The sequence below is a fragment of the Argiope bruennichi genome, chromosome 5, assembly GCF_947563725.1.
Source record: "Argiope bruennichi chromosome 5, qqArgBrue1.1, whole genome shotgun sequence".
Lineage (NCBI taxonomy): Eukaryota > Metazoa > Arthropoda > Arachnida > Araneae > Araneidae > Argiope > Argiope bruennichi.
In genome coordinates, this window is record NC_079155.1 from 54,242,195 (window position 1) to 54,262,505 (window position 20,311).

The 20,311-nt window shown below is 26.3% G+C and overlaps 2 protein-coding genes across 4 annotated transcripts; one reads left to right on the forward strand and one right to left on the reverse strand.

The window, feature by feature from the left end:
* Positions 1 to 4,052: 4,052 nt before the first annotated feature.
* On the reverse strand, positions 4,053 to 7,281 carry LOC129969368 (lysosome-associated membrane glycoprotein 2-like). Of its 3 annotated transcripts, none has more exons than XM_056083912.1 (6): positions 7,127 to 7,281; positions 6,899 to 7,044; positions 6,005 to 6,381; positions 5,061 to 5,247; positions 4,784 to 4,942; positions 4,053 to 4,660 (listed from the first exon to the last, which is right to left on the reverse strand). In XM_056083912.1, the coding sequence occupies exons 2-6, from the start codon at positions 6,942 to 6,944 to the stop codon at positions 4,515 to 4,517; spliced, it is 915 nt and encodes a 304-aa protein (XP_055939887.1). In that variant the 5' UTR covers positions 6,945 to 7,044; positions 7,127 to 7,281; the 3' UTR covers positions 4,053 to 4,514. The 3 variants fall into 3 exon arrangements, with proteins under 3 accessions (XP_055939887.1, XP_055939888.1, XP_055939889.1); XM_056083913.1 differs by having other exon boundaries at positions 7,133 to 7,250; XM_056083914.1 differs by having other exon boundaries at positions 7,175 to 7,192.
* Positions 7,282 to 7,829: 548 nt separating this feature from the next.
* On the forward strand, positions 7,830 to 19,307 carry LOC129969369 (COP9 signalosome complex subunit 9-like). The gene is made up of 5 exons (XM_056083915.1): positions 7,830 to 7,958; positions 12,940 to 13,020; positions 15,763 to 15,835; positions 17,011 to 17,057; positions 19,178 to 19,307. The coding sequence occupies exons 1-4, from the start codon at positions 7,956 to 7,958 to the stop codon at positions 17,046 to 17,048; spliced, it is 195 nt and encodes a 64-aa protein (XP_055939890.1). The 5' UTR covers positions 7,830 to 7,955; the 3' UTR covers positions 17,049 to 17,057; positions 19,178 to 19,307.
* Positions 19,308 to 20,311: the final 1,004 nt, after the last annotated feature.

Below are 20,311 nucleotides of genomic sequence, written 5' to 3' on the forward strand. Positions count from 1 at the left end.
ACTTTAGAAAAAAAAAGCACTTTATAATGAACTGCTAATACACCCGTCATCGCTCCGAATTAAAATACTTCCATGCATAGTATTTTAATGTAAAAACTAATTTTATGTAAATTAATACGACAGACATAATCCTGTAATCATACCATGCTATTTGATTGACTGCTCTAGCCCTGATCGCTGGTAAATGAAGGGCGTATTCTTTTAGATACATTGTTAAATAATTTAAATCAATAAATTCCAAGACATGGAAAAGAAAAGGGGGGGGGAGAACAGTAAAATGCATCAGTCCTATTGTTATGGTACTTCAAAATCGTCTGTGTTAAATTTTAAAAATACTATTAAAAATTGAAGAAAAAAATGCACAGAAAAGAATTTGATATCATTGAAAAAGTGAAATTTTGAATTTTAAGATGGTATTAAAATATGTCTAGTAAAACAATTCGCTCCAAAGTTTCAGCAGAAAAACGGCAAATTATCAGTTAATTTTTAATTAATTGAATATGTAATGCAATGTGTGCACTTTGAAAAATTGACGTTTAAGAGAAGAGTATGCTTTCTCTTGTTCTAAAAAATAAGCGTACAATGTTTGCTTTAAATCGCTCAGTTGTTAAAAATATGTGAAAAATACTGTTCGTTTTAGTATTCTGAGACGACCACTTTTCGGCAGTTCTATCTCACTAAGGGGTGACACACGGAAGAATGTGCGCTATTTCCGGAATTTACTTCATTGTTATATGTAAACATCTCCTTCCTCTCACCCCTATTTTGACGAATTAAACCCGCCCTAACACATATGCAAAAGAGCGGAGGGTTTTCGAATCCATTGGCAAACAATACATATTCTAATTAGACATGTTCTGAAATTCAGATATTTTCTGAAGTAATGTATTCTAAAATTCAGAACTCGTAGACTGTCATTAAAAAAAATTACTGCTGCTTCATTGCTATCTTGTAAAGTGATCAAACTTTTCTTTTTTACTACAGACAAACGATATATTTCGAAGGAAATTCGTTTCTTTATAACTAAATGCTGAGGCTTTTAACAAAAAATTTAGGCTTTAATTAGGAAGATACAGAATTGTTAATAATATATTTATCAACTGTATATTAATTATATTGGATTTGTTTGAACCAGCTGTGTCACTAAACTTGTAAAATAATACCGAGGTAGACGCTTTCTATAAATGTATTCGATAAAAAAAGGCGAATAGTGAGTATTAATTAACTTTTTTTTTACGATTTCTTATTATAATTAATTTTTTTTCAAACTTTGCTATGGGCTAAAAATATTAATGAATTATTTATGTACTATTTAATACTAAGTACTTTAATTATGTACTAAGCAGCTATGAAAGGAATGAATCTTCTGCAAGATCTGGAAATTACTAGAATCTATCTTAGGTAGATACTGAATGACAATTTATATTATGATTTTTTTTTCTTCCGAAATGGTGCACATGGAACGGGAAATGTGTGCATGACGAAAAAAATACAAAATTCAGGGCAGACAGTTGGGTCAAGTTACTAATTTTTTGGCACGTGATACTTCTTGGGTAAGTGTTCATTCCAAAAGTATTTTTCATATGACTTTAAACAAAACTTTTCCGCGATTTTATTCCCATAAAATTTGTTTCTCGGATTTTAATAAAATTTTCAAAAAACTTTTGAGTACAACTTACAGGGGAACTTCCCCTCATTATAATTATTGGATTCATACTGATGTACGTAGTGAAGATATTACCAACATTTTTGTGGGGGGGGGGGAAGAACGTTATTGTTGCTGTATAACTAAGCATATATTTTAAAAATACAGTAAATATAAACGAATGAAATCTAATATTTTCATCTGACGGTGTAAGAATCTTCTCTAAACTTTTTTTTTCCAGTTGATTTATTAAAACGTTTTGAAAATTACTGGTCAAGTGATTTTGTGTTAGCACCATTGTCACTTAGCGACACACTGCTGGATTTTAATTTTTAGTGAAGTTATTCGCACAAATCGGAAAAATATGAAAACGCCAATTTTTTTTTCTAGAATTTAAAAAAAATATTGGCAAAGAACTTTTATGAAAAGCATTCATTTTTTTAAATGGAGCATGCTTTTGCCTTCCCAAATATGCATATATAAATTAAGACATTATGAACAATTATAAATTTTAACATTGGTTCAAATTGAAATGACTGGCTGGTAACAATTTTGGATTTAACTGGCAACACAGATCGATAGATCTGGATCGTTTTAAATCCATAACAATGGTAAGGCACAAAAGTATATACACAATTCTTAGGAGAAAGGGCACGACTTCTTTTATGAAAAGTTTCAGTCACTAAGCAATTAAATTCTTTTTTGCAGCAATTTTTTGAAGTTGCATTTTTTTTAGTAATCTTGAATTTGCTTAAATTATTTTATAACTAATTTAATAGCTATTTCCCCATTTTCGAGAAGAGGCAAGAATTGTCATTTAGAAAAATTTATATATATTTTTTTGTGCTTTCTCCTTCAGAAATTTACCATATAATCAGTATGAAACTGCGGGAGTAAGGATCAACAGACCATGTAATCTTAAAAACAAGGATGGATAAAAAAAAAAATTACAATTATGTTAAAAAAAAAAAAAAAAGAGTAAGAGGCAAAAAGAATTTACCCTTACTAATTTGTCTTATTATATTACTTCAAATGTTAACATAGGAGAAGTAATAATTAGTTACTTTTCGTATAAAATTTGACATTTAAATCTTATTTATCTGAAAAGTGCTTCGATTTTTTTTAAATATGAAAGTTTAAGAAAACCTTTCATCTCTTTATTTTAAAGCAATGAAAGTATTCAAATAAATATTACTTGTATCCTATTTTATTTTCAAAAATGACATAAACCAGTGCTTTCAGAACAAGTAAATACTCTTGGCTATTCTAAAGGGAAATGTATTGTCAGAAAATCGTTTTCTGTCTAGTTTTTCTATTCATAAAGATAATACTTCTTGAAAGAACTAAAAATCAAATTAAGTACAAAAAATTTACGGTATAGTTGTCAAAAAGAAGCTATATAAATCAATCCCTTTAGTCTGTTTTTGTCATCTATCAAAGCTCTTCAGTTAACTTTATCGATATTAACTTCACTAGAAAATCACTTATTTAAAAATACTGACCTTTAAATCAAAAGTTTAAGTCATGACTATATCTTTGAAAGTGATTTATTCACGAAGCCTGATAAAATAAAACAGCTGGATTTTTTTTTTTTTTTTTTTATTATTATATAAACCATTTTAATTCCAAGTAAAATATAGAATGTTTCCTTATATTTAGAAATCTTATATTTGAAGACTTGACATGTTAACTCCTATTAAAAGAAACAAGATCTAGTTCAGGTTATAATACCTCTAAATAACTGCAGTTATTATACCTATGAAGTTTTTTTAACAATACTTTCAGAAACATTAATATTCTAAGTTAAATCATTCTTAAATTTATTACAGCAATATTTAAAAAAAATTCATGATGTACAATATACATTTTCTAATAACTAAACATCTCTGGACACTTTAAATATCTGAAAGAAATACCTTATTTTAAGAAATTCGGTCAACAGGTATATTGTTATTCGGATAGGAAAAATCTTTTATATTATATTAAGATATAAGGTTAAATTTAGTTTTATCTATTAACAGATTTAAAGTAAGAATTTATTTTATGATAACAAAGTTAACATTTTAGAATTATTAAATATTAGACCGTCAGAAATAAAGATCAAGTCTCATTTTCAAGATTAATGTTTTACATGAGCAATTTAAAAAATTGTTTAAAATAAAAATAAACTTCAGAATAGAACTAAAAATTATATATACTTCATTAATAAAATTTTTAAAAATCAAGTAGTTATTTTTTTCTCTAATAAGAAGATTTGGGTATCTTTACAAGAGTTGATTGATGTAATAAGTTAATATATTTATACAGGTTTTTTTAAAATCTAAATTTCTAAAAAGATTTCAAATGTATTTCTGAATATAATGAAGATTCTTAAAATGATTTTTATATATCATATATCAAGATAAGCTAATTAAACAAATAACTTTATTCAAGGAATTGCATAAATCTGATTAGTTAAAAAAGTACAATAAAGTCAAAGTGAGACATCAAGCATAATGATTCTTATGTACAAGTATTCGACATTAATATCGAAAGTTATACTACTAGTTTCCAAGATAAAAACAAAAGGAAACTTGGATTGCTATTGGAATTAAAATATTTACAAGATTTAAAATTTATATTTAAGAACAGTACTAAGACAAATAAACAGTCTGAACATAGAGCTCAAGCTTGGAAACACAATTCAGTGCTATTAGAGAGCATTTTATGGTCCCTACGGAATTTAACACTTCATATTCAAGTCCAGAAAATAAATCTATGTAGTTTCATCACAGTAAACCAAATGTTGCATAGTAAGACTATGCTTGAACTGTAACCGTAGGTACGATTCTTTAAAAAGAAGGTTTGACTTTATAATAGCCAACTAATCTTAAACGGATTGGTAACCCTTTTGACGACTTCTTCGGCGTCCAACAAAGTAGGCAATGAGCACAACTACTACCAAAACCAGAAGAGCAATACCAACAGCAATGGGAACCATGTCATTAACAGTGTTATCGGCTTCACATTTTTCAGCTAAAAATTTAAAAAATAGAGTATTAGTAATAATCTTTAAAGATTGAAACGAATATTTTAGAAGGTTATCGAAATTCTACGTTCCGATATTTTTGAAGTATTTATAAAATCAATTTAACTTACCAATACCAAAATCTTTATTCCCAATACTTCCAAAAGCCTGGATGCGAATACGCAAGACTTCCATAGTTACATTTCGGAAGATTACATCATTTGAACTGTCACACATGTACGAGTTACCAATCTTAACAGAGAAGAGCTTGGTATCGTTATATACCAGACCTATAATGAAGGGTAATTCAGATGTATAAAGATATGATCCAAAAGAAATATTCCTTATTTAAATCTGTAAATTAAAATTTGCGACATTTAAATATTAATATACAAATCGAGTACTAACCTGAACCATCAGGTAGATTATAGTTAAAAGTAATATTTCGCAGGTATGCGTTAGTAGAATCTTTCTCGAATATCATTGTTAATTTATAATTCGAATCTTCTAATTCCAGTTCTTGAGTCGTATCCGATAACTTGCAATTTCCACTACTAGTAGCATTTGGAGATAAAGCAATATATTCTACACGATCCTATAAAAAAAGAATAAGCTTATTTTTTGATAACTAGATCTAAAAATCAATATATTTAATTAAATTGAAAATTTTTTTAAATACAAGTACTTATAAGCATTAATTTTAATATTTTTTCTTGGTCTTATTTAATAAAAATTATAAATAAGATTTATAAAAGTATTTACATAAATTTATTAGTTAGATTAAAATAGTAATGTATGAAATATTTAAACTCGAGCAATTTAAATATGTTAACAAATATGATAAGTTTAAAGATAAATTAGATTTTTATTACGAGATAAATACAAGTCCAATTTTAATTTATATTGAAGAATCCGATTTATTAATAAGATTGTAATCATTAAGAGCTAAAAAAAAAAAAAAAAAAAAAATATTATATATTTAAGCTTTTAAAAATTATTCGAGGATAAAAATATTAATTGCAATTCATAATCAAGACCTTGAATGAATCAAATTTAAGAAGATTTTAAATAGAATATTAATATATCGTAAATTTAACAAAAACTTAAATATACTAGTGTACAATTTAAAGAATTTATATATTCTTTAAATAAGGTTCAATAAAGTTGTGTTTTATAATAAGACTTAATGAAGTTAAAAATTTAGGATATTGAAATTATTTAAATATTAAAATTTAAGGAGTCCTTTAATATTAAGAAATATCTATATACAAGTTAAGCAATATTTTACAATAAGCGAGATTAAATATAGTCGAACATAAAACAAGTTGATAAAAACCGCAGAAATTATTTACCTGGACAATGATCTGGAATCTAATTTCTAGATCTGCTCTAATGCAAGTCAGGTTACCTTCTGTAACATTCCATGAACCTTCGACAGGAGTAGGTGGTTTAGGTGATTTAGTTGTAGTTGATGGTGGTAAAATTGTAGGACTAGGAGAAGGTGTAGTAGTATCGGGTTGAGATGTTGTAGTTGGCTTAATAGTTGTGGTAGTTGTAGGTGGTTCAGTTGAACCAGTTGTTGGAAGATTTGTAGTTGTACTAGGAGTTGTATCTGGTTGTTGAGATGTTGACTGTGTAGTTGAATCTGTTGTAGTTGTAACTGTCTCTGCACTCATATTAATAGTCTCTGTTGGACTTGATGTGGTAATTGCATCATCACAAAATCCACCTGTCAGAGAAGTGAGGATTTTTCAGCTTTACTAATAAGCCAAAATGCATGCATTAGAATTTCAGCAATTTATAAATGCAAGTCTTAAATAACGATAGGATCAATGCATTTAAAAATAATCCTGCATAAACAACAGGGAAGTTTCAATATAAGGGCACAAGTGGTCAATATTCATATACTAATGAGTGGAAGAGGATGGGGGGGGAAGCTTTAATCGCCGATTATACGATAAACGGAAAAGTCCATTGTCATAATAAACTCCAAGCGAAAAAGTCGCGCATTATGTATTTAAAGTTCAAGACTTAATTGCCGTGTAAATCAATCAATGAGTAGTATTCTTTGTTACGTAACGAGTTTTTATTACATACAATATATTCCATTACTGTTATTAACGATTTTTATAACACAAGGTGCTTACCATTTATTTAAAGAAAGATACTTACGAAATGTCCTGTAGGTAAGCAAGAAGTTAAAAGTTTTTTTTTTTCTTTAAAGTAAAGAAAAAGATGTTACTTACTAGTAATCAACAATATTAAGAAGATGCAACTAGTCGTTAACTTCATTTTGTTTATTGCAAAGTGGAAAACAGGTAACGGTAGATCACACACACAGAGAGAAAATAGCTGCCAAATCCACCACAGAGCACAAACGGATCAATACTACCTGAAAACAATGGCAAACTTCAGAAACCAACAAACTACTAAAAACACAATACGTTAAATATCAATTTCAAAATACAACCAACCCTCACAATAATTTCACAGTATGAACAATTCCGATAGGACAGAAATACCTTCTCAAAGACACTGAATATAATGATAACGAATCGTTTGCCAATATAATCGGATAGTTGAATGACGTAAAAGTCACGGGAGTATTGTCAGCTGATCACTTTCTTAAGAAATATACATAACATTTGTTTAAATATAAAAGTTTTGCAATGTAGAAATTTTTCGGATTCAAAACAAAAGATTAAAAATTATTCATTTCTTAAGTCAGCTTTTAAATCTTAATAAAATAAATAGATGAATTTTTTTTTAAATTTTACTTTTTAAAATAAAAATAGCACTATTTATGTAATATTTATATTACGATATTAATATAAAATATTTAATTGATATATTATCTTAAAATGCAGCTCTTAACACTAAATTATATTATAAACAAGAAATTTGCTCAAAAATTGTTTAGGCCAAACCTACCGAAACTCAGTTCAATTTTTTATAAGATCGTTCATAATTCATCTGGCAATTACTGTGTATTTTTGTATAGATTTCTCTAGAAAATCGAATAGAAAGGATAATCTTATTTTATTTTGAAGTGGCAACGTATATTGCACTGTGAATTTGGAACTTTCATTTCTTTGTAAACAAACAGTTGCTCGACCGTTTTTTTAAAAAAAGATTTGTATATATATCGATCGATAGTTAGTATTTCATTTTGATTTTAGCTATCATTTTTAGCAGCGTATATAATTGATTTTTCTTATGTTAAAGAAGCTCTGTTACAATGCCAATTTTATTTTTGTTTAAAAATGAAATGACAGTAATTTAAAGTAATACGTAATTTTATAAATGGTAAAAAAATTGTCTTAACATTATGATTTTCAAACAAAATATATCATGAATGGTTTTTTTTGTATATTTTTTCTTTTCCTTTGAGTACATACATTGTTGATTTGATACTACTTATACTAACCTAGTTATATTTATTTATCAAATTAGCCTAGCATATAGAAAGTACTTTTTGCATGCAAATAGCCTTGACTTATATTTCCTTATCTATTCATAGATTTTTAAACATTGCATTACATTAAAAATGGTATTAAGTTTGTTAAATTGTGTTATGCTTTCTTTATATAGTTTCACTTGTTCTTTTGGTAATATAATATAAACTTATGAATAAGATTGTTTATTATCATCAGAAGTAAAGGTAATTTTTTTTATCTGCTGAATAGTTATAATTTCATATAAAAATATTAAATCATTATAATATGAAATGAATGTATTATTATAATATGAATTTCCAATTAATTTTTAAAAAAATCAACAGAGTGTTAGTTTTTCTTTTTAGTGAAGCTTCCTTTTATTTATTTATTTATTATTATTATTATTGCTTTTTCATCAAATCACTCATTCACTCATAGTTTAAGAATAAGTGTAAAAAGTTTGAATTATGAGTTATATATATTTATCTAAGAATTTTTATTAATTTCATATTAATCCATAATATATATACATATATATATAATCTAGCAATTTTTATTAATTTCATATTAATTCAAATATAAATCAGGCAAGAAACTTAGTAATACGAAATATGATTTTTTTTTTTGTCTTCGCCATTTTGTAAATAATTATGGTTCATGTTGTGGCTGCTGTTGAATTGATTTTATTTATCTAGAAATTTTTCTTTAATTTGATATTATCTCAAATGCTGGTGTATAGCAATTTTATGATATGAAGTACAATTAATTTTTATTAGCTTCAATATCATTGCATAATGGTTTTTGTAATTCATGTTATAGCTGCTGTTGAGTTACTGGAATTGTATGGTATGCATGTATGAGTATATGATATACAGTAGCTCAAACAATTGAGAGTACACCTTACTTTTACTTGATAAATCTGACTTTCTATATAAATAACACATTACCGAGAAGTGCAAATATGTTTTTATTTTTACCCATAATAAATGGTTTAATTTAAAGCAAAAATTAAGAAAAATCAATCAAAAAAACTTCTAAACTGAAATTTCAAAAGCGTTTTAAATAAATATACGCAGATTTTTGCCTTAAAAAAATTGAGAATACACCAGTGAAATTTTTGTAATATCTCGAAGAGAAAAAAATTGTCAATATTTAATTGCATGTTTTTTGGCTTTTATAAAGGCCTTTAAACGTCCTCGTACCGATTCTATCAATTTTTGGTGGTATCTGAAGATATTTTACCCCATTCTTCTTGCAAACTTGTTTTAAATGGATTTTGTTTTTAATTCTGTGTTTTTGAACCACTATTTCGAGTGTGGCCCACAGATATTCAATGGCATTGATGTCGAAGTACTGTGGTGGTGTGTGTAAATGCTGTTTACAATGAATAAGGCACCACATTTTGACATTGCATGCTTTTTGTTTGGAGTTGTCCTGCTGGAAAATGAAATATCCCTTTAAACCCAAATTTTTAGTACTTTCCTTTAGATTGCTGCGAAGTATAATCAAGTAAGCCATATGACTCGTAATGTCATCTTTAAAAACTAAATTTCCTATTGCGGATGAAGCCATACAACCTTAAAGCATGATGGAATCACCACCATATTTAACTGTAGGATGTAAATTTTTTGGATCCAAAATAGTATTAGGCTTTCTCCATACAGTGCAACGGGTGTCACTGCCAAAAGTGTTGAATTTTTTTTCATCACTAAATATAACTTTCTTCCAAAAGTTATTGGTCTTCAATTGAAAAGTTTTTGAGTCCATATATACAACACGCTATATATATTTATACACATTTTAAATGCTTTTTCTAAATTTGCAACCAGATGAGCGGTTTCTCTCTAGCAATTCGATTTTTATATCCAACTTGTCTAATCACATTCCGCTCAGTTTCAACACTTACACTTCTGCCTATGATTTGAGAAATTCCTGCAGAAAGTTGGAAGAACTTTATGATCTCAGTAATATAAAGGAAAGTGCTAAAAATTGGATTTAGATGAAAATTTCATTTTGAAGCAGGACAACAACCCCAAACAGAATGCACGTAATGTCAAAATGTGGTGTCTTTTACACTGTAAACAGCATTTACACACATCACCATAGTAACCTGACATCAATGTCATTGAATATCTGTGAGCCACACTTGAAATAGTGGTTCAAAAACACAAAATTAAAAACAAAATCCATTTAAAACAAGTTTGCAAGAAGAATGAGGTAAAATATTTACAGATACCATCAAAAATGGTTGAATCAGTACCATGACATTTAAAGGCCATTATTAAAGCCAAAAGACATGCAATTAAATATTGACACTTTTTTTTTCTTTGTGAGATATTACAAAAAATTTCATTGGTGTATTCTCAATTTTTTTAGGCAAAAATCTGCATATGTTTATTTAAAATGCTTTTGAAAATTTTCAGTTTAGAGGTTTTTCATTGATTTTTCTTTATTTTTACTCTAAATTAAAACATTTGTTATGTGTAAAAATAAAATCATGTTTGCACTTCTCGGTAATGTGTTATTTATATTGATAGTCAGATTTCTCATGTAAAAGTAAGGTTTACTCTCAATTGTTTGAGCCACTGTGTGTGTGTATATATATATATATATATATATATATATATATATATATATATGAAATGTTTGTACTGAATGAACTATCTGAAATTAGGATGTTCGAATTGAGTTCTATTTATGTAAGAAATTTCTATGACAGGAATAATGAGTAGAAATGGAAAAATAATAGAATTAGTGAAACTTTTATATGCTTAATTTTTATTTTGTGGAATAACTTGTCACTATGATTTCAAGAAACTGTATCTAGAAAATCACACTTAACAACACATATAAAATTTTAGTGTTACAATTAGAACCACAAGACGTGAGATAAATAAGCAACATCTGTGACAAAATTTTTGCAATCTACTTATAGTGGAGGGAGCTTGTATGTTATGGTACATGCTTCACTGTATATTATGTACGAATCCATAACTATAAACCTGCCCCTAATGAAATTCCTATTTACTCAATGCTTTTTGTATTTGCATGCAATAATAATAATTTTTAACTGCATACCTGTCTTCAATAATTTTTCCTCTTTAATAAGCTGTTAATTTATCTACCTTTTTGTTTCATTAGTAAATGATACCCTATTATCTGATGATATCTGAAATATCAAATAACGAAAAACGGCATCTGTCTCCATGTCCAGATGTTAGACTGTATTGTAATAGAGGGATCATAAAAGACAAAGAACAAATTATGACTGAAATGTTCACAGTTGTTTTTTTGATATTTTTTGCCTATAGAATATAAAGATACAAACCAAATATCACCAGTCCTAAAAGTATTAAGTCTTTGTTGTTTCTTTTCCTTTGCCGATGCATTTGTTTTTACAATCTAAGCCATCATTTTAATTAGATATGGACATGAATTTTGCCCCTGGGTTTATTCAGAGGAGTGTAGTCTATGAGAACCAGTATTATAAAGGAGGTGTCTGTTTGCTGTATGCATCGAGTTTCTTAAAAGTAGCCATTGTTTAATATATTTTGGAAAGTTAATTGGGTGCTTCTTTCTTCAAATGGTCACTTGTAGACTTTTTTGCTTCACAGGATAGACACTTTTTACTTCGGAGTAACCATATTTTCTTTGCTATTTGCAAAGAAAATAGAATTTTTTGTGTTAAAGTGATGACGTTGCATAAAATTATTTCAGAATATTATTAGTGATTTGAATAGCAACTCCTAAATTCATATCAGTTAATGTAAAAAATTCATGTGACTGGATTTTAGTAAGAACACTGTGACAGCATTCACAATCCAAAATTTTTGGATAAAAGCTTCATTTTTTGAAGAAAGAAGCAACAAAGACAAATATTAACATTATTGAAACTACAAAAAATAGAAGCAAAATGTGTACATAATTTATCCAAAGATTGTTAGTTCTTTCCATAATTCATCAAATCTACCTTTTCCATTCAAGACCTAAGAATTTTTTAAAACATTGGCAATTATATGCAAGCAATGAACATATTTTAGGAGAATTAATACAGCAAATTGAAGCAGCAAACTATTTTCAAAACAAAATTTTTCATGAGAATGTGCATCTCTGACAAACACTGTTTAGAATTTTTTTTTTACAGTAGTATCAAATGCTTCCAATATGCATCAAAACTTGTTAGATAGACTGTAATATACATGCAAGCAAATGCTATTTACATTAAAAAAATTATAAAAATTGACATATTTTTTTGATAGAATTTTTTTTGTAATATTTTTTTTTTCACTTTTTTTTTTTTTTTTTTTTTTATAAAATATGTATATTTCTCTTTTGTATATATGTTGATTTTATATATTTATTGTTAGTAAAATGTTCATTTTTAAGTATGCATAGAAAGTTTAAATAATTTGAAATTTAACTTTATATGTTCTGACTATAATGGTATCTATTATTATATTTTATTTAGGCCCTTATAGTATTGTGATCAACAAATTTCACTGGGTTTTACATTTAAAAAATGTTTTAGCAAATTTGTTGTTTGTTATTTTTATATAACATTGATGATATTGCTGTTAAATAGAAATGTTAGTGAAATTGAATCTTTGTGTAGTTATTGTGATGTAAAAGCATATTAACAAACTTAATACACATGAATAAACCAAAGGAGATTTTTTAATTGTGTGTTAGATCTGATGTGTTATTAGCAAGTGATATTTGGTTAGTTTTATTTTATTAATTTATTTTAGCTTCAATGATGAGCTTATTTTTTATTATGTCATTTTTATTTGTAATACATTTTTTATTTAATTGAATTAAAACTTTATTAAATTAATTTACTCTTCCTTTAGATACATATCATGAAGCCCAAAGGTGTTGTAGCTGATGAAATGTTCCCTGAAGGAGCTGGTCCATATATGGACTTAGAAGAAGTGAGTTGTTTGATATGTGGCAATTTAATTACAGCCATCCTTTGCGAAACCTGTTTTTTTAATTATTTTTTTTTTCATGTTAAATAATGGTATTCAAATTTAGATATTTGTTTAAATTGAGGAAGAAAAACTTCGTTCTCTGAACGGAGAGTTAAGCTATTGGGATACTAAATGTACCTCATGTTTTAAATTATTATCCTGTTAAAATCATAAATTAGAATTGAAAAAAAAAAAAATTCTAAACAGAGTAATTTTTATGCAAACTGATGAATGTAACAGATACAAAATTTAATTTTGTTTTTATGTGCTCATTTTCATTTACAATATAATAAAGTTTTTTACATTATGATTTGATGAATGCTTACATGAATTTATTTTTTATCAAATGTCATATTCTTCTTTGTGTATCATTTTTTTATTTCAAGTTATTTCTAATTACCTTTTTTCCCCATCTTCTTTTGATACTCCTTTGTGGATGATTGCATTTTAATATCATAATTAATTTCGCCATCTCATAAGAAACATGTAATTAAATTTTATTTGAATCAGTCAGTGAATTGAGATGAGCATATAATTACATAGTTCTGTATCTATTGATTTAAACATTTTCTGTTAGAACTTATATTTGATGTATATTGTTTTGTCTTCTTATCTACAAATGTAGTTACCGTATCATTTGTGTAAAGAAGTGGCATAACTGTGGTGAATTAACATTGTTTTCTATACCATAACACAATGCAATAACATAAAGATGTACTTTGAATTGGCATCAGTTCCCTTGAATTTTACACTTTTTACTTTTTAAAACATTTTCTAAAATCTTTTTTAATATAAAAGATACTTGCGCTCAAAATATTTTATCTATCAACAGATTATGAGAAAAAGAACTTCATGAATAAATAAATGATGGAGTTTGAGTGAAATTTCATTTAAAAACAAAACAGCTAAATATTTACGATGTGCTGATTATCTGATGCGAAGATTGTTTCTTATTGTGATAATTATTTAATATTGTAATAAATACTTAAGTGATGAATACTTAATAATGCTGAGACGGAATGTTTCACAAAAAATAGAGATAACATAAGCACACAAGAATAGCATTTAACATTTATTGATTGATCTGTCATAAATCAATTTAATTTTTCATCAATTTTAGGCACAACTGAAATTGAATAATGCATATACTAATGCCACTAATAAAAAATATAAGAGAAATTGGAAAAACATTTTCTATCAAGATAAAAATTTTAAAACCTTTAAATTTTAATTCAGATTTGGAAATATTTGATAATTTAAAAAGATTTTTAATTTGCAATATATAATATTAAATGAAAAAAGCATTTTGTAGGAGGAAAGAGTTTTTGACTACCAAAGTTGATTTTATATGCTTGAATTAACTTGTGTATTTTAATTTTCATGAAATCTTAAATTATTGATTTTTTTATACTATTTGGAAGAATTTCTTTTACAATTTAACAACTGGTTCACTGGGGATAAAATTTCATTTTAAATTTCAATTAAATTATTTAGATATAACTTAATATCCATGATACCAGGAAATTGCCAGATATTAAAGATATGTTACATTAATTGTCTTATATATTCTCTGCTCATTGTGTAGTTGAATCTTTATAATGGGGACCAGTTCCATACTGTCATGGTGTTATTAAAAATGTAAATGTGTAAGCCCTCTGTCTTATAAATTTTGTAATATTTTTTACTTTATTTGTTTATCTACTTCAGTATCTTCATAGATATTAAACAAAATCATTCTTCTATAACTTTCAACAATAGAAGAAAATCAGATGATCAGATAGATGCTATAACAATGAAAATGGTTTGAATTTCAGGGCAGCATGTAATCTATTGGAAATTAAGTTTTAAAAAATTTAAAAATATCAAAATTTTGCAAAAATTCATATTACTATTAAGTTGATATGATTGAAATGACATTTTTTTAAAATTTTGAAATGGTGTAAAATTTATCTTTGTATGATAATCAGAAGTTGTAGAAAAATGTTAAAATTCAACTTAATTTATAGTTAAAATTCTTATTAATATTTTTTTTTTAAATTACTCTCAGTTGCATATTCCCACCCTCTAAGGTATTTGTGGAAAATTGATAGCTGTAGATCAAATGGTTTTGCCTGTGCAGTGTCAACGTAATCACACACACATTACTTCTTTATTATTATTATTTTACATTATTTTGAACTGTCAAGCATCTACATTTCTCTTATATTCTTATTTCAACTGGTTTTCATAGTAATAAAACTAAGAGTCTGGCATGTGAAAAATTGGAATTTTTTGACATTTTTTAGTTTTTTTCTAGAATTATAAATTTTGACCCAAATGGAGTTGCATTAATTTCTCAATTGTTTACTTTTATATTTGATATTTAATTACAAAAATTATCTTCTATTTTTAAATAATGGATCTATGAACTATAAATATCCTGAAACAATTGAATAAAGAGTGTTATTTAACTAGTATTATCTCTTATTACTCTTCATTTGCAATCTTTTATATATCCTGTGAAAGAGCATATTTTGTGCATCTTGTGAATTTGCATAATTGAAATGTGCTGATTTATTTGAGGTATGTTTTGAGTCAACTATGATTCAAATTGCATAAAAGAGAAATAAATTATTATTTGCACATTTAATGATTATAGAATTTTTGTTCATATCTATGTTTTTGTTATTTATTCTTTATTTACTTAAATATATATAATTTTAGGCTGGTGGATCTAGTGGTCTCCTTATGGATTTAGCTGCAAATGAAAAATCAGTTCATTCTGATTTTTTTAATGGTATGATTTTTTTTAAATCTTGCTAAGATATAAATTACAAGAAAATTGTTTACTACATATACAATTTTGTTTTTAATTAACTATGAATTATAAAATTAAAGTTCCATGCTCGTTCCCAGGCATATTTATAAGATATTCAGTTTAAAAGCAAAAATCAGTATAGTGATAATGCTCCATTTGAATAACAGTTGTTTGAAGAATTAAAATATAAAAGTGTGAATTCAAAAAATTTTTAATGCATTCATAACTCATTTGAAATTAATTCTATCCATTATAGAATGTAAATGATTATTTTAAAATTTTATTCTGACTTGATTTTTGTTTTCTTTTGCTTGCTTGTTGGGCGAGTGCCAGTTAGCCAAACTGAAAAAATTATGTACTGTCCTATATTATGTAGACTTGGAGATCATCAGTGGGGAAAAGTTAAATATACCTTTTGTGTATTTATCCTACTTATTTAGCAATGAAGCTTATTCAGCTTATTAGCAATGTTGCATTGACTTGCAAATACTTAAATTTATTTCACTTAAGCTAATTGAAAATGGAACTAAAAAATCTGAAATATGATAATTAAATTTAAATTGTTTAGCAGATCATATTAAACTCTCTTTACTATTGGAAAGTTATATTTTAAATGTTATAAAATCTTTTTAGTATAGCTTACATTTTACAAACTTGTTCATTTGCTCTTTTAAATAGATACTGTATAGATAAAAAATATGCTAGCCAATAGTAATAACTGATATTTATATAATTCATATATTTTTCTAGTATATGATATGATATTTCATGTGTTTATTTATTTAAATAGTTGTCAATAGGTTGATATGTTAAGAGAGATTCATTTTTAGAATACTTTTAACTACATTACAATTTTGCCATATTAAAATAGTTATGTGATTAACCTTCTAATAAAATGTGTCATTGCTCAGCATAAAAGTTTGAACTTGATTGTTAATGATATTAAACATTATCATTGTAATTTCCTCTGTGTCTTTTTCCCCCTCCATGCTTCGTTACATTTAACTTTTTTGTTTGTTTATTTTATGCACTTCTATCTAGAAACTCGCCAATGATTAAAACTTCATTGTTTATTAGAAATCATTTATTTTTAATATTTAAAATGTTTCTAATTATATTGTTCTGTTCTTTTGATGAAATATTTTTATATTTAGATTTTGAAGACCTATTTGATGATGAAGATTTGGCTTGAAATTATTTGGTTTGTATTTTCAGCTTTTTCCTCTCTCATTTAAGAACAAATGAATAGTGTTAACTTCTTCTGTTATCATTATTGAACTCATTTCATTATTGTAAATGATTATTTTTAATAGTTGCTTGAAAAAAATGTGCTTAATTAATTGATGCATGGATTATATTATTAGAATGTCTTAGCATGCTTTATTTCTAAAAATTTTGCATTTGTAAGGGGAAAAAAGAAAAAAAGCTACAAATATATGTGCGTCTAGCCGATTAGAGCTTTATTTTTTCAGAAGCGAAAAGGAAGCGAGGTGGTAGTAGTAGCTACTATAATTGATATGTGAAATCAGACTATTGATGCATTTGAAGATTTTCATTCGCCTCTTTACTTTTAAATTTCTTAGACATTTGTATCAACATACCAATTTCTCTATAGTCTTCCTGGTGGCAGCTGGCAATAAATTATTGTTTGAAACATAATTTGAATTAACTGAGACAGAAAAAATTTGCTATTCTCTTTGATCAAATGTTCTTTTATTGATGACTTATTGATGTTTGGAAAATAGGATACTGTCCTCATTATCTGATAACATTTGAGAAATTACAATGTCTGTCTGAAATTAACATAAACACTGCATCTTGGAATTGGCAGAGAAAGGATGAAAATTTCTCTTGCATTTGATGGCTTTTTCAACTGAAGATAATTTCTCCCTCCCACAGGAAAGCCTAATAGGCCTATTTTCACCTCGTGGGGTGCAAGATATTCATTTTAAAATGGTGCGAGGAAAGGAATTCCGATTTTTAGTGAATCTTTAAAAAGCCCCCTAGATTTAGCTTTATATGTTGTAATTTTTTTTCCACAAAATTTCCCTGTCTCACATTTAATTGAATGACCTGCATGTTTTGAAATACTTGCTTTGATTTTATGAGTAATGTGCATTTTGCAAAATACAAGGGCTCCCCTCTCTTCTTTTATGTAAATTTTAAAATCAGTGTAGATTATTTAGTGTTTGAAGTACAACATTCCAGATACTAAAAGAATGTTATTTATATAAATGAGATGTTTAATAGTAATCATGTATGAAAAAAAAGACACTTTTTAAATTTTTTTATCTCCACAAATTACTTAATATTACTTATTTGGAAGATATTTTGATATTTATTGCTTAGATATATACAAAAACACTATAGAAAGATTAAAAATACATGATGCAGGCATTGTTTGTATGTTATAGTGTCAGATTTTTTTTTTATATATATATAATTGGATTCCTATTATTTATTTTTTAACAAAAATTAATTCCATTAAAAACGTAACTTTCGGTAATATTAAAATTACATAATTCTAGCCTAATAATATTAATAACTTATAATAATTCTATAATAATTATAATATTAATAACTTATATATGTATATATAGCTGAATAAATTTAAGTTTATGAGATTAAAAGTTTGATAGTTTCTGTCACTTAGTATAATTGAGTATAATATTTCTTTTTTGCCCTTATTGCTTATATAAGTGCAAACTGCTGTTTAGGCTTTTTTTTTTTTTTTTTTTTTGTTAAATTTCATCATATTTTTCTTTAAAAAGTGCATATACATACTAACATTGTCTTCATTGGCACCCTTTAAGGAACGAAACCCAGGTTATTTAAATTTCTTTGCTTCCCAGATGCTACACTGATAGTTTAATGCTCATATGATGTAACAGATATGGACATTAGTTGCTTTATTATTAAAATTTAAACTTCAGGTCTGAAAGGTTCCATGTTTGAAATTGAATACAGCCAAATATCTAATATATTGTGATTTTTGTTGCTCATTAAATCTAACATTGAGAATGAAATGTCCTCCCTCTTAGTATGATGCAAAAGTATGGAGAATGTATACCAGTTTTGATGCCATCCTAGTCATGTGATCGTGTTATTAAGTTATGAGGCCTCGGAAGGAGGGGGGGGGGGAACAGCCATGTGAATCTACTTGTGGGCAAAACAGATAAGTAATAAAAGGAAATCAGAGTTTATTTGTTCATGTAATTATGACTTGGAACATCTTATTTAATTTTAGCATATGATGTTTTTATTCTGTTTTCATTACCTATAAAAAAATTACCAAATTAGAAAAATTTGTATTTTTTTCAGATGTCTGCATATTGTATGAAGTTATGTATGAAATCATTGTATTTTCTTTCATTATTGATGTCATCTGTATTTTTATTTCAACTCTGTCAGAATCTGTTGTAACATAGAAATAAAGATCATTGATATGGTATCTGGTTTTCTTTTTTCTATGTGCATTTTATCATATTTAATTTCCAGTGGTCTAATAACTATAAATAAAACAATGGAGATGAAATGAAGATTTTATTTATTTATATATTCACCTATTAATCATGCATTTTAGCATATATTTTTTTTTCTGAAATAAAAACATACTTTCCACTTAGAACCTAAATTCCATAATACTAGTTATAAATATTATTTTACAAAAAAAATTCAAAAGTATTAATACAAATTATTTCTGATTACAGTAATTCAAACTTTGTCTGTTTATAGGAATTTAGTAATGTTATTTTACATCCTGTAATTCCACTTTTAATGTTTTATCTTGTTTTTATAGCAAATTATTATATATTAAATTATATTAAGATTTTGAAATTTATTATTAAAACATTGGTGTGTCATCCTGTGCTGTATCACAGCATTTTACTGACCATTTCAGCTCATCTGACTAAATATAAGGATAGTATTTTAAAATAATTACATTTGCATTATAAGAATATAAAGAAAAAATTTATAGTTTAAAAATTAAGTTCCATTTCAAATCTCTTTAACATACTATCAAAATAATTTATTGTAAATTTGTGATAGTTTCTTTTCTTTACTGCTAAATAAAACTTGCAATAATTAAGCGGAAAGTTTTTATACTTAGATTCTGTCTTTCCTTTAGAGTAAAATGAAAAGAGAGGGAAGTTGGATTTGTATCCCAATTTTTCAAAACATTGGAAGGAGAATGTTAAGAGATGTCTGTCATAATTGGAACATACATTGAAAAGGTTTTCGAGTTTTATTACTCATTATATGTAAATATTTGACAGCATAATGTATATAACTTTGCAGGAGAAAGGCCTATTATAATAAGTATTTCATGCACAGTAGTTTAAAACTTTCATTTAATTTTCAAGTGAAGTAATCATAAAATTTTTTGTAATGAATAAAATTGTAAGTAGGTTACTTAGTTTTCTCTAAATATATCTTAAGAAAATGATTTTGGTT